This window comes from Gobio gobio (assembly GCF_949357685.1).
Source record: "Gobio gobio genome assembly, chromosome: 20".
In the NCBI taxonomy this organism is placed as follows: Eukaryota; Metazoa; Chordata; class Actinopteri; order Cypriniformes; family Gobionidae; genus Gobio; species Gobio gobio.
Genome location: NC_137113.1, coordinates 19,052,113 through 19,067,677, shown reverse-complemented (window position 1 = coordinate 19,067,677; position 15,565 = coordinate 19,052,113). Strand labels below are relative to the sequence as shown.

At 35.5% G+C, this 15,565-nt stretch overlaps 2 protein-coding genes across 3 annotated transcripts; one reads left to right on the top strand and one right to left on the bottom strand.

Moving 5' to 3' along the window:
* Positions 1-838: 838 nt before the first annotated feature.
* Positions 839-3,202, bottom strand: mrpl10 (mitochondrial ribosomal protein L10). The gene is made up of 5 exons (XM_079801561.1): positions 3,144-3,202; positions 2,509-2,678; positions 1,479-1,643; positions 1,257-1,401; positions 839-1,166 (listed from the first exon to the last, which is right to left on the bottom strand). Exons 1-5 carry the CDS (start codon positions 3,181-3,183, stop codon positions 910-912), a joined length of 777 nt encoding a protein of 258 aa, XP_079657687.1. The 5' UTR covers positions 3,184-3,202; the 3' UTR covers positions 839-909.
* pnpo (pyridoxamine 5'-phosphate oxidase) lies at positions 2,557-10,844 on the top strand. 2 transcript variants are annotated; one of them, XM_079801560.1, is made up of 8 exons: positions 2,557-2,702; positions 3,693-3,762; positions 4,086-4,210; positions 4,339-4,438; positions 4,783-4,836; positions 6,877-7,005; positions 9,500-9,570; positions 9,694-10,844. In XM_079801560.1, the coding sequence occupies exons 2-8, from the start codon at positions 3,718-3,720 to the stop codon at positions 9,857-9,859; spliced, it is 690 nt and encodes a 229-aa protein (XP_079657686.1). In that variant the 5' UTR covers positions 2,557-2,702; positions 3,693-3,717; the 3' UTR covers positions 9,860-10,844. The 2 variants fall into 2 exon arrangements, with proteins under 2 accessions (XP_079657686.1, XP_079657685.1); XM_079801559.1 differs by lacking the exon at positions 2,557-2,702 and having other exon boundaries at positions 3,549-3,762.
* Positions 10,845-15,565: the final 4,721 nt, after the last annotated feature.

Below are 15,565 nucleotides of genomic sequence, written 5' to 3'. Positions count from 1 at the left end.
TCGATTAACATGAAGTAATCCAGAGATTAGCACTAATCAGGATCCATGACCATTAGCTAGTGTTTATTTTGCCAGCACAAATGCATGTTTCTCCTGGCTTTTTAACTTTTCAATTCAACCTGTGTTTAAATTTACAAAGACGCTGCCTACTGAAACGAGTTGATATAATGTTAGGGAGTTGTCACACTTTTTGTTCCACTCCAGTCAATAGGTTTAGGCAATGTCACAGGTTTCTTTTTTAAAAGTCAATTTCTGTACAGGTACATACCTTAAATACTTGACAACAAAAAAGCTGTTGCATTTCCACCTTTAATGCTGAATGCTTAAAGTCGCATGAAAGGGAAGTTGCGATAGTCTTTTCTTCTCTAGTGTGAATTTATGACGTATTTCCGGGTGAAACTGCTTCTCAAACAAGAAAAAATATAGGGCGGGACTTGATTTGTTCACTGGGAATTGATTGGATCGTTGTGGTTTGAGTGACAGGTTATCCCGCCGTCGCGCGTACAAACATGCCATTTGAGAAGACGAATAAGTTTTGATCAAAGATTATGAGGGCACATAAATAAATAAAATTGATGTGCACGGATAAATCATTTAGAATAAATACTGCAGTATTCCATAAAAAACAATAATGGTCCATTATGATTTCATGGTTACATATACATCAAGATGGAACCTATTATTGGCTTTTAAGCAACATCGTCACACTAAGACAATTATTAATAGTATATATAGTGAATATTATTATTTAGAAATGTTATAAAATTACAAAATATTGGGTAATATATATATTTTTTTAAATCCAACTATGGCATAGAAATGACCAAAATGCAACTTTAAATAATATCATTTTATTTAATGCACTTTTTCAATCATACACAGCTGTTCATCCAAGTCTATTTGTAAAATTCAAGCAGCTGCTTCCTGTATTGTAGAAGCATCTTTATTCGTAACAGCATTTGTGGCGTCCCCAGAGCCCAGCTGTTTGACATACTGCTGAAGGAGGGAAGAAAGATGAGCTGGATGGTGGCGTAGCATCGAGACAGTCTGTGAGGTCATCATGGTAAGACCACCAACTAGCTCACCCTGGATAGTGGTCAGGGATGGGAGTTTGGAGTAACTGAGAATGCCTTGATATGAGAGCAATGTGTTCTCTATACAAGCACCTGAAAGATAATGTTTCAAAAGCCTGTGAGACAATACCAAATTTTTTGAAGGCCTTTATAAATGCAAGTTCACGTATATGGCACACTCACCTAATAGGACCATCTGAGGACTTTGCCTCAATGTTTTCAGCATTTCTTTAACTTTTGGCTCTTCACTAACAAATAAGACAGTCTGGCCAACAAATAGAGGCAACATGTTTCTGTACATGCTGTTGTTGAGGAAAGTCCTCGTCACCTGCAAAGAAACACAAATTAAATGTCTCACAGCAGTAGCTCACAACAGTGCTAACCATCACTATAGCTTGGCATTACCTGGTTTGGAAAGAACTTGATACTGATATTGTGTCTTTTCAGTTTGTGTTTCAGCTGCAATAGGTCCTCTGCATTGATTGCATTGTTTTGGACGACAGCAATCATCCTACACTCCTTAAACAAGGTTTCTAGGTCTCTCCTCAACAGAACTGCCAGAGTACTTTCCTAAAAGAGAAGCGAGTCAATATATACATTATTGGTACTTTCCTAAACAGAAAGCAAGCTGATAAAGAATACATGTTAATTGCACTATGGAAGCTTGTTTCCGTCTCAGAATAATCCTATTATTCACGTAACGGAAAGTTTATTTTTACAGAATTCTGACTTTTTTTTAAATCTCACAATTCAAATTTTTATGACTGACAGTTGCTTGTTCATAACTCACAATTCTGAGAAAAAAATATATAAAGAGATATAAACACAAAATTGTGAGATAAAAAGTCAAAATTACGCTTTCTTATTATTCCATGCAGAAAACAATCTTTCAGAATGGGACACTTAGAATGACACTCTTATAATAATTATATTTATGATATAATATTAAAGGTTTAGCCCAGCCAACAACAAAAAAAATGTCATCAATTACTCACCCTTATGTCGTTCCAAAACCGTAATAGTTTTCATTCAACTTCGAAACACAAATTACGATATTTTGAATGAAATCTGAGATGTCTGTCCCTCCATTGACAGCTACGCAGCTACCAATTTGTTGCCTTAAAAGTTCATAAATAGATAGTAAAGCTAATCCATTTTTGGACTAAACCAATCGATTCACATGGATTCGTTTTACGATCTCTCTTTATTAACTTTTTGAAGCTTCAAAGTGGTAGTTGTGTGGACTGTCAATGGAGGGACAGAAATCTCTCAGATTTTATTTAAAATATTTTAATTTGTGTTTCAAAGATGAACAAGTCTTACGGGTTTGGAATGACATGAGGGTAGGTAATTGTTGACAGATTTTTTTTTTTTTGGATGAACTAACCCCCTTTCAAGATAGAAATAGTGTTCATTAACTACTGCAATGACCAACCTCTTCCGTCTTTTTGGCTCGTGGAGCCAGAGCACCAGCAGGAGCTGCAGGTGTGGGGGGAATGTACTCTGTGACAGCCAGCAGCTTCTGCTTGAGAAAGTGTACTGGCTTTCTGTGACGAGTGACAGCTTTGGAGCCGTGACGAACACTTTGGGTTAATGGCAGCCATCCTGTAGTTTGACATATGACAATTGGTAAGAATAACATTAAGGCTAAAATATAAACATTAATATTCAAAAAAGGATGCAGCAAATCTTTCATGAATGTCATGATTCAAATATCACGTGATGTTCTCATGAAAACAAATACAGGGGTTTGATGGTTATCCAAAGTGGCAGCATAGAATGCTAAATATTGCGCGATATACCAAATAACATTACAGGACAGAGTGTAACAGACATTTCCAATAAGCACTTTAAAAATTAATTGCATAGTCCCTGATAAATGATGATGATGCTGTACAGTATATAGCTTATATAGCAATGTAGCTTCATAGTGTCTTTTAGCTGTACCTTTACAATGGAGTTCATAGTTTAAACGTAAATAGGTGTAAATGGCCGATAATAGCTTTTTATATATGGTATTTAGTTCTTTTTTGGGGGGGTAAACTTCAAACCCCCAAAACAGAATCTTACCCGCTTTCGGGAGAAGCCTGCCACACAAGGTCGCTGCCATTTTGATCCGGATTTGACGTTGTTGTGTCGTGCTTACAAAATAAAAGTTGTTGACTGATGTTATGGTCATGTTTTAAAAAAATATATATATAATAATAAACGTAAAAAGAAAAATACCCCAAAATATAATTTTATGCATTATATACATTTTTTTAAGTTTACAAAAATATACAAAGCAAAAGAACATTTTAAATCGTGCCGTTCGTATTAAGGCTATTTTGATGATTATTGAATATAAAATTAACGATTAAATATCATGTATTTATGTATGTTCTCTATTTTAATTTAAAGTTAAACGTGTTGTTTTTTTGTTTTGTTTTTACAAAAATTATTGAGTTTTCATAACATTTACGTAAGAGCATGAACGTGGTGACGCAGGTTTGGAGCTGAAAGCATGATACGTCTTTTGAGCTTCTGCACTAGGAACATCAGCAATATTGTGAAGTTTATTGAACCCAGTGTTACCTTGCCAGTCCGCAAGCCTCTGTTATTTACCTCGTTTTTCTGCAGGGAATTCACTGACAGCGGCACCAACATGGATCTGAGTAACATGAGAAAGAGCTATAAGAGCGACCAGGAGGTGGGAAGCATATATTTTGGGCTTTTACGTGTTGTTATGTCAGGTGTATGTCCATGACCTCAGACCCTATTCAAAAGAGAATCTCTTGATTTTTAGTTTTTTTGTTGTTGTTGTTTTTTCACCAAAAGGCATGTCACGAAGAACAATAATTCATTGTATGAAACCTTGTCAATGTGATACTTGACCTTGGAAGATGGACTTCCATCAATACTTTTCTAATTAAGATCATATGGAGAGAATTTAATTAGAGTAATTCAATAATTTATTTAAAAAATACATAAGATAATTATGAATATGTCCTTGCTTTTTCTTAATGTCATCAGTGTTTTGAGGAGGATCAGCTTGTTTCTTTAGACCCAATTAAGCAATTCGGCAGCTGGTTTGATCAAGCCACTACATGCCCTGAGGTGGGGGAAGCCAATGCAATGTGTCTTGCAACAGCCACCAAGTAAGAGTCTCATTGCAGTTTACCAGTAGGTCTATGATACAGAGTAGCTTTTGGCTATGTGTTTAATAATGCAATAATTCACTAATTCAATTTTGCCCAAATACATCTCTCTCTTGTCTCTTCTAAAGGGACGGCCGCCCCTCTGCACGCATGGTCCTTCTGAAAGGCTACAGTGAAGAGGGATTTCGCTTCTTTACCAACTATGAGAGTCGGAAAGGTTCAGAGCTGGTGAGTCTTTAAAACAATATTTTATTTAGTTAAAGTTATAGTTCACCCAAAAATGAAAACTGTCATTTACTCACCCTCAAGTTGTTCCGAATCTGTATACATTTCTTTGTTATTGTACACAAAGGAAGATAATTGGAAGAATGTTTGTAACCAAGCAGATCTCGACCCCCATTGACTACCATAGTAGGAAAAATAATGCTATGGTAGTCAAAGGGGGCCGAGATCTGCTTGGTTACAAACATTCATCCAAATATCTTTGTGTGAAGTATCCCTTTAATGTCCATATGGGTATACCATTGCATCTTTGTCTTTTAAAATTCTCCTTTTTTCCCCCAATGATATAGGATAGCAATCCCCATGCCTGTCTTGTCTTTTACTGGGAACCAATAAACAGGCAGGTGGGTGTTTTTGTTAGAATTCAGAATCCAGCAAATTCTTCAGCCATCAGGGGCCCGTTTCAGAAAGGAGGTTAAGTGAAAACTCTGAGTATGTTAACCCTGAAATAAGGGAAACTCTGGGTTTTCTGTTTCAGAATGGGAGGTATGTCAAACCCGAGAAAGCAGGGTAAGCCAAGCCCGTTTCTGAAAGAGAGGTAACTTATACTCAGAGTCAGTTACCAGGGTAACTTACTCTGTGAACCTAACCTGGTCAGGAGCAGGTTTTCTTTGGTAAACCCAGAGTTTATTTCGTTCTCCTCCCCCTTTTTAAAGCACCAACAGTGTTTAAATACTTTATTCATTCATTCAAACGCCACAAATGCTTTTCTTACGGAGTATTTTGGTCGTATTTCAAGTATAAATATAAAAAAATATATAAATTTAATCTAAATCTAAAGTAAGCAAAGTTTACTTAAAACAAATTAAATTATCTGCCACTTGACAAAAAAAAAAAAGTAAGAAAAGCATTCTTTGCAGGAACATTCATTGCTCATATTTTCATCATGAGGACACTGTCAAAGTGACAAAAATGGCATGTCCTTTTATACAGGATCCTGACGTTCACTTGATAATCCTCTAGAAGTAACCTAATAATTCAAATTTCCTTTAGGATTTCCAGTGGTTGGACGCATTGATGACACTCATATACCCATCATCACACTTTCTGAAAACGGATTATTGTATGGAATGGAAGGATGCAGCCAGATGGTAGTACGAGATATATGGCATAACCACCACCACAGCTGTTAAATACATTTATTTACATTTTTTTATAGTCATCTTTATTTCCTACAAATACTTTATTCTTTTTCCTGTTGGGTGTTAATATTCTTCCTCCATCTCCTCTTCATCTGTCAGTGGTGCTGGAGTTTGGCTGGCCTGAATAGAAGTCAAATGTTAATGTCATTACCCTGATTAATAAATGTAACAGGTGGGATCAGAGAACATTTCATTATGTGAAAAGAGCATAGACCCTATTCACATTTCTGGGTTTCCGAAGCTGAAGTCGTCATAGTTGGGTTAACTCTTATAGCGGTGAATGAGAGAATACATTAAATATATATTTGTGTGTCTCCATTTGCTCAAATAGCAAAAGAAAAACTCCACAATAGTGATTTCAAAAAGATGGAAAAATTAAAGTGAGATTGATAACTGCAGTGAAAAGAGAGAAAGATGTTAATTTTAACTATCACTCCCATAGACGCTGTATTAGAAACACTCTCACAGCAGCGGTAACTTGATTTTTGTAATTTGATGCAAAAGTAATATAATACAAAGTATTAGTGTTATAAATGTACATACATAAAAAATAAATTAAAAAAACGTTGCAGGATTTACGATATTGATGACCATTAAAACACGGTATCACAGTCTGTGAAAAGGGTCTATGTGGGAAAAGCTGCTGCACATTGGACATAATGATGAATGATATTTATTTAATATGTTTGTAAAGTCATTAAACCTACACCCATGAACATTTTATGCTTAAAGCTTTTCCTGATTGAATTGTGTTTTTTTAATTTATTTTTTTAGCTGCTGCCACATTCTTTGTTTGCCTTTTGGATACCATGAAAATTAAACTTAATTAAAATAATTAAGAATTAAACTTACATATTGACCCGGAAGTATGCAAACGTCTTTTTGTTGGGTGCTGTTGCCATGGTGAATCATAATTTCGGAGCTCCATTGATCGTGGCTTTTCATAGTTGGAGTGCATGAGCTTAACTCAGAGTCAGTCTACTCAGAGTTGATTGAACCAACTCAATTCAGCTGTTCTGAAACCCAAAACTCAGAGTTTCCCATCTCAGAGTAAGTCAACTCAGAGTTCAGGTTTAAACTCAGAGTTGGTTGAACCTCCTTTCTGAAACAGGCCCCAGATCATTAGAATATTATCTTTAGTTTTAATATGTCAACAACAAAAAAAACAATTTTCAATGTACTCTTGGATTTTAGGACCCCATTGTATTTTTTTTTTTAATGTGAAGTTTTGTGCACAAACAGATTCGCATTGAAGGCACTGTAGAGAGAATCCCGTACGAGAGATCACATGAATATTTCCACTCTAGGCCCAAGAGCAGTCAGATCGGTGCTGTTGTTAGCAGACAGAGCACCGTAATACCGAGCCGACAAGTGAGTATCGCTCCCACCTATCCTATATACCTTATGTAGTCCCGCCCCTTTTCAGCGCTGCCCGCATTGTTCTGTCTTCCGGGTTTGTATTTCCACAGCATGAAGGAATGATCTTACGGATTTATGAAAGAACTACTCATTTTAAAAACTTCCCGTTCTACTAACATTTTGTCATCCACTTCAAACATTACAATGCCCATGATAACTTTCGCTTACTCTACAATAAGTAAATCCACTTCACTAGCTAATTACTCTTCGACATTGATGCCATAGAAATATACAGATCTACTGCAAAACAGAAGTTCAAACACAATATTGGAAAGATGGCTATGTGCTTGCATCTCTGGCGCATAAGGCATCCTATATTATTTTTGTTAACTAAAACAATTAAAAACATTTTGTCAATTGAAATAGTTGAAAACAAATAAAGTGGTCTCAAAATTAGCACATTAACGCATCTGTTTTTTGTCATCCTTTGGCTAGTGTTATATTGAATGATTACGCTCTTATTCATGGAAATGCTTTTAAACCATTCAAGTGCAAAAAGACAAAAAAGAATGCATGTCTTTGAATGTCCTGTCTGTTACACACACACACAGAAAGACGCACGCCAGTATCTCACGCACAGACAGCACGCCAGAATCGAGTTCTCTTTCGTGCTTTAACAATAACAAAAAAATATGTCAAAATGCCTGTTTATTCTCCAAAGAGCAGTCTTTAAATGAGTTATTTAACGTCTTAAATGAACTTAAATAGTTATGAGAAAATGAGATGCGGATGACAGCGTGTCAGATCCGTGTCATGTTCAGTAGCGGCAGATATAGGTCACAGATAAGTCACAGCAGCATAATAAACCAGTTGCTGTGATGTCTGTCATTAATGTTAATCGAAGAAACAAAGATAACAGAGAAAATAGTAGCTTTAATAAGGATTCATCTATATTTAATTTATAATTTATGCAGTTAAGAACGTAAAGTGTTTGATAACTTTATTCAATTTCTGTATATTGATTATATATGAAGGCCACGGGTAAATATGACATTATAATGGGTTTATGTGAAGATTGTTTTATGTTCACTTTAAGGGATAGTTCAACCAAAAATGAAAATTAGACCATGATTTACTCACCCTTAAGTCATCCTAGGTGTATATGACATTCTTCTTTAAGACGAATAAAATCTGAGTTATATTAAAAAAGTCCAGGCTAATCCAAGCTTTATAATGGCAGTGCTCTGTTTTTGAACTCCATAAAAAATGCATCTGTCCGTCAAATAACGTGCTCCACACGGCTCTGTGGTGTTAATAAAGGCCTTCTGAAGCAAATCGATGCGTTTGTGTGATAAGAAAAATAGAGATAAGAAAAATATCCATATGTAAAACTTTATAAAGCATAGTTCCAGCCGATCGCCTTTCGTGGAAAAGTGTTGAAAGTGCCTTCTCGAATTCAAGATGCATAAGCGACGTCTGGCGAGCGTAACTGGTCGTGTAAGCCTTTTGAACGGCCTTTTGAGTTTTTCCATAAATTGAGTACGGAAGGCGATCAGCCGAAACTTTACTTTTATAAAGTTTTAAATATGGATATTTTTCTTACACAAAGGCATCGATTCACTTCAGAAGGCCTTTATTAACCCCCCGGAGCGCGTGGAGCTGTTATTTGACGGACAGTTCAAAAACAACAACAATTACTGCTATTATAAAGCTTGGATTAGCCAGGACTTTTTTAATATAACTCAGATTTTATTCGTCTGAAAGAAGAATGTCATATACACCTCGGATGACTTGAGGGTGAGTAAATCATGGGCTAATTTTCATTTTTGGGTGAACTATCCGTTGTAAGTTTTTTTTTTTTTTTTTTTTTTTTTTTTTTTTTCTTTCTCTCCAAGCCTAATAAATGTTGAACTTGATAGCTTTCAATTATACTGTAGTGATGAATGTCTATCATTAATGTTTAATTAAAAATAAATAAAAAAATCTATTTCATAGACATCAGTAGCTGTATTAGTATCAGTAGTACTGGCCTTCATTCATAAAAACATGACTTTACAACAAGTATTTAAGTTGTTTCTACATTAATTTGGAGAGTAACTGTGAAATTATTACAATATTCAAAAAAGGTTTTTAATCACATTTAATTAGAGGAAAAAATGTGTGATTAATCAATGGACAGCATTAAGAATAAAATATAAATTAAAAAATATTTTCTTGGTCACTAACTGAAAGTTTAAGTTGAAGCTCTAAAATTACTAACTGGAAATAAATAACTAAAACCGAAACTAAATTTAAACCTAATTAGTAATATTTAATAATAAAAAATTAAAAAAAGCTATGATTAAAATGAATACTTAAAATATACATATAAAAGCTCATTCAAAATACTAATACAAAATATAGTATTATATAAATACAAAAATAATGCGGACACAATCTATTTCAGCATTCAGCTAAATGTTCAAACCCTATTTTATTGACCAATTTTTGTGTGTACCCCTTAAAGTACCTGAGAGAAAAGAATGCAGAGCTTGAAGAAAAGTATAAGGACACGGATGTACCGATGCCAGATTACTGGTGTGTAATCTTTATTAATATAAAATTCCTCTCTCTGTTCTATTTTAAATGTATTTATAATAATAATAATAATAATAATAATAATAATATTATCATCATAATGGATTTGTTTTTTTTCTGCAGGGGTGGATACATTGTGAAACCCTCCCTAATTGAGTTCTGGCAGGGTCAGACCAATAGATTACATGACCGAATAGTATTTTTGCGGCCAAAAGAGGGAGAGACTGAGCTGGGGGATATGCAGCATCAAGCAGAGGGGGGCTGGATATACCAGCGCTTGTCCCCTTGATAGTGCACATGCTGTGAAATTAAATTAACATCACCATCTGTGACATCAATACATCATCATTACTTGACAGCAACTGTCATTTATGATGCCACCAGGGTATTAGCTGACTAGTGAATACATACTACTCCATAGTCTTAGTCCTACGTTTGTATGGTCTTAACTAAAGAAAGGAGATTTTATATGTTGATCACTGTGGTTTTATGAATATAAATCATGTTGCATTACAAATGGTGCTTTTTTTTAAGCCTTCAAAACTGACTGGCCCACTTGATATTAAGTGTCTTTACTATGTACTAACATTTAAATGAATTTAACATTAATCCTTTGATACAATGCAATTACTATGTACTTAATTGTTTTTACATTGTATTTATAGTTAAAAATACCACCATGTTACTACAGCTGGTTAATTTCTCCAATTACATCTATCATTACACCGTTGACCTTCCCTTAGCCCTTAACCCACCTTTAAACCTTACCCATACCATGAAACCTTACCCATATCCTACCTCTATCGCAGTAAAAAAAAAATTGCAGTACATGCAATAAACACACAATAAATGCATTGCATCTCACCATGTTTTATGTAAGCACAATGTAGTTAAAGACACCTATATAAAGTGTGACCAAACTGACTTCAACATGTTCTTAATCTATTACTTGCAAGTGCAAAGTCTGATTTAATGTTTATTAATAATTGCAGCCTTAACTGTAGTTTTAGAGAACTTGGACTTGTCACAACAAAAACATTCAACATGTTGCTCTGTTTGTACATCATTCATGATATACAACAAATATCTGCAAAAACAATAAATATTCTGCAAGACAAACATTAAATATTTCGATGAAATTGCTTGTTATGAATGTACCAAACTTAATGTTTCCCTAAAGTAATTGTCAATTTGGATGTAATTCTGTTCTGACTGGTGACCTTTTCTGTATATGTAAAACAAAGTAATAAATCTGTTTAATTTTTGCAGCAATATTCATTGAGGTTTTTTTTTGCCAGCAGATGGCAGTGGCTTCAAAACAACTTATGCTCTTTTTGTGCTTTTTAAACTTCTGCACATTTTTTCACATCCCAGCAATGCTAATAAAAATCTTTATTTAGCATATTTTAACAATAACCTTTCAAAAATTGCAGTAAACAATAGACAAGTACAGATTAAACGAGGCAAATTAAAGCTGTAGTGGTAGTTTGAGAACCATATCTCTCACATGCTGTGACTTTGGCTGTCCGTGCCCCAATTGAAACCCTTTTTATGGTAAACTGATAAAATCAGAGATAGAAAAAATCCAACATAAACACGTCATCAAGTGCTAATCAAAGGGCACAGCAGTCCATCAAAATGCAAGCTAAACAACAGTCCGTTCCCCATAAGCTTTGAGATAAGTTACTATTACACAATGCACATTTTTATGACCATCCTCCACATTAATGAAATTTAAAAAGGATTTAATGAATTATAAATGAAAGTTAGTTGAGATTTCTTTGCCTTGTCAGGGATTTTATTTGTCCCACTGATATCGTGTTTTATGATCATATGGCAAGGTGTACAGGAAATATAAACTGCTTAATAATAATATTGAGGGCTGCTTTTTAATTAAAGCATGGGCGGTAAAAAATAATAATTTTCTGTTCCAGACAGTATCTTCACTGCGTCAGTGGTAACTCAACATGGGAACTTATAATAAAAATTAGTAAAAATGATTTCATGTGTGTGCAGGTATAAACAGTCCCGAAATATGCTTTGTCTGGGTGCTATTTTTCCACATGGCTTTTGTCTGTCCGAGCAGTTTCTGGGAAAAGGCTTGGGTTTTCCGCCAGAGTTGAGCGAATCTTCTTCTTCTCTTTGAACCGCCCAGAATGGGAGACTTTGACGTGACGGCCCTTGGTCCCGGATTTATCCACTATTTTTTCCAGTCTGGCATCCAAATTGCTGTCTGCGGCATCATTGCCCAGGTCTTTATTTGCATTGTTGGTGCTGAAGTCAGGCGGTATTTCATATAGGACCTTCGCCTCTGACTTCTTTTTTCTCAGGAAGGTGAGTTTCCACCAAGCAGGGTCGGCCATGACAGGTGCGAAGGGGAGATGGTAAAGAGGTAGACCTATAACATGAATGCAGATTTGTTAGGTAGGTAGAGATAAAAGATGCTGAGTAATGTTTCATACACATAATTGAACACGTATATTGGCCACTGTCACTTTGATATTGCTCACTGTGGGTTGTAAGTCAATATTCTCAGCTTTGAAGATTTGGTTTATACATCTTACATTAACAGTGTGCGTAGAATAAAAGTATATTTGGCCTTTGTAAAATAGGAGGATAAAGCCAGTTATTGTGCAAAAAGAAATGTTTTTACAAAGTAAGCATTCTTGCTATTTTTCTCACGCTTTATAAATGAAGTCTCTGCAGTAGAAAAATTGCTACACTTTAGAAAGAGGGTTCCTTTCGAGGGGGTGACCATATAAGGTAGCTAGAGGTGATTGAGTAATGTGTTGAAATATGAACTCATCATTTAACAGAGTCTGCAAGCTGCTTAATTCTCCAGTGCCTAGCATAACACTCATTTATCACCCACATTTTTGCCCTTGGATGTGTTTTTATGGATACAAAAACAGTATTAGAACAGAAGCATTAAGGCTCATTTGCATACTTTAGCACATTGTAAGCAGCAACGCTAGTTCTTCGTGAGATCATATGTGTGTGTCTCCTCATCCAGTGATTAGAATAACAAGAGGACACCTGACACTGCTGCTCAGCTGTTTAATTATGAACGGCCCACTGGATCCCCTGTCACTCCCCTGAGATCTGAGATGCATCAAAATAACATTGCGTGAACCAAGACACATGAACATCAACTTGATGGACAACTTTGTTTCATCCCACTCCGATAGAGTATCGTTTGTGTAATATTGGTCAGTGTATCTATTGTACACATCAGAAAAGCATGTACAATGATTTACCCATGTAATGGCAACCAGTGGAAGACTCGCACACCTGCGTACTGGTAACAATAATGCGACTGGCTGGTATCACACTAGGGTGTGACATCTGGTCCCTTAGCAACATTGTCATAGTCATCATTAAATACAATGTATTAAAGAATGTGTCATGGTTTGTCCAGCAAATGCAGCAGGTTTTATAGCATTGGTGTGAGATAAGATTTCAAGTATCAGTTTTTATAAGGCTCTAAACACACCCTTCACTTGGACGTTGCCACCCCATATACTTAAAAAATGTCTGGTAATATTGCTCATTGAGGATTTATGCAAGAAAACAAGACGGTGTCTCCATGTGAATACTTTTTAAATTCCACTAAAACGTGTCAAAGCGGTTTTCTTACTTTAGGGTGGAGTTCGTTTTCAGAAAGATACAAACATCAGATGTAGATATATTGTATTATCTATCTATCTATCCATCCATCCATATCTATTATTTTAATTGTTTATTTATTTAACTCCTTACTCTTGTCTTGCAAGACTACATAATTTTAAGAGTATTTTGTACTTTGTATCTTTTTTAGCATGTTTTTATTTGCCTACTTTATATTGCTCACTGGGGGTTGTAAAGCAATCTACAAAACTGCTTCTGAACAATATTTACAGTGTAAAATGTAATACATAAAAAAATCGTTTGAAACTAAATCTGACATTAAATAATAAAATGTTTAATATTTAAAAATATATATATTTATAAATATTTAAAATATGTTTTGGCCTTAGTAAAGCAACAGTATAAAAGCAATATTTAATTTAGCAAAAAAATATTTAAATATATATATTACTAGTACACTTTCTTACTCTTTTTTTTCACACAGTATTAATAAGTCTTCATAGTAAAAATATTACCGCATTTCAGAAAGGGGTTCCTTGTGAGTGGATCATCATATTTGGGGGTTACTGGCATTAAAAAGTTAAACAATCCCTGCCATAAAGGGTCAGAGACAACACCAAAAGCCCTAATTTAACACAAAACAGAAAACATGTAATTTTGCATGCCATGACAAAATAAGGGGACATTTCTAACACAAGGGAAAAGAGCCATTTTATGAGGTAACAGAGTCTCTACTGGATTTGACATTGATCTTCTACAATTACATAATGACAGGATTCAGTCACTTTTAGGAGCTGCTACTACTCTTTCACCTTAAGTGCACTTAGTTTATTGTGGCCAAGTAGATTGTAGATGTATGTAGAGGAGATCTTATTGCACTCTGACTGTAAGGTTTAATCCAGGACAGGGAGAGTCAGGTGCTTTCCTCAGCAAGTGTGGTGTGAAGGTTCATTTAATGGTTTTATTGTTGATGCTTATTGATTATGTCGAATTATGAACCACAGCCAGCATACTCAAAAATGTGCTGTGGATGTGCGTTTCAGAATTTTACTCAAAGATTGATAAAAAAAAAAAAGACCTGATAGAAATCTTTAAAAAATGCACTATAGAAAAATGAGAAATACATTTTAAATAATATTTGTATTTAATAGTTTGCAGCTAATTCTTAAAAGTCACCTGACCGTCTACAAGAAGCTCAGCTACTCAGGAGGTATATCCCTAGAGTCAGATAATAAGTAACTTTGTTTTCCTCCTTGTGTGACTGAGCAGCACTAAAGAACCTCAGAGATCACAGAGAGAGCACAATGTGCCTGTCTAAACCTAGGAAATCACTAACTAAGTTCAAAGCCTTCCCGGTGGTACAAATGTTTGAGGAGAGGAGAGGTTAACCCAAGGACAGCCAGGCCCTGCCGTACTCAGAGCAGTCATGGAGGGTGTCAAGTTTGCCTGCAAGTCTAAGCATGGACATCATATTGCTGCCGTTTGTGTCCCAAATGTTACATCTCTCTCATCTGGGCCCTACAACATGGCTTCCCATATAGCCTACAGCCACCCAAGGGAGGCCTTCACTGAACTGTTTGTTCTTACTAGGCTCTTTTAGGAGAATTTATGATACTTGTTTTATTCCTGCTATTTTAAATGGTTGGGGCAGTGTTAAACTTAAACTGCGCTGAAAAACATTTATGTAAAATGCGTTTAAATTAAAAAATCCTCCTGCATGTTTTTACTAAATCTGGCAAATTAAGAATGCCAACTCTAATCTTCTTTTCTATGCAAAAAGAAATTAAGAAATACAAGAACAAATGCAGTTCATTCTTCATACATGGCATCAAAACACAAAAGGAGCATCTGATCAGTCCTCACCTGAAAAGTTGTGTTCACTTCTTTCAAAAGTGCTCTTGGTTTAGTTGAACAGGTGTCGAGAAGAAGTTAAACCATTGTCGCTTTGACAAGCTGCCCCCGGTGTTCACTCACTAACTTCACTTTGCTGCTCAGGTTCAGTGTGCTGAGAGCTGCTAATACCTTCTCACCTTTTGCTTCCTCTTCTCTTAATTAATCACCCTCCTTCTAAATGTCTGCTTTGAATGCAACATCTCATGCTACAGGTGTTCTCTTTCCCCTTCCTCTCTCCTGGTCCCTCCCTTCCTCCCTCTCTCTTTATCAGTCTTGTTTTATCTCCCTCTCCTGCTAAGACAGCAGCCTATACAGCCTCACACAAATGCAGTGTTTCAGTCCAAGTTGAACATTAGGTCCAACCCAATGCAACATGAGTAAATGTTACAGCCATGTGATCGAAAGAGGGAGGGCAATCCGAGTGAACGACCTCATGGGAGCGTGAAGTTGGTTTAACATTTGCATGGTCAACCAA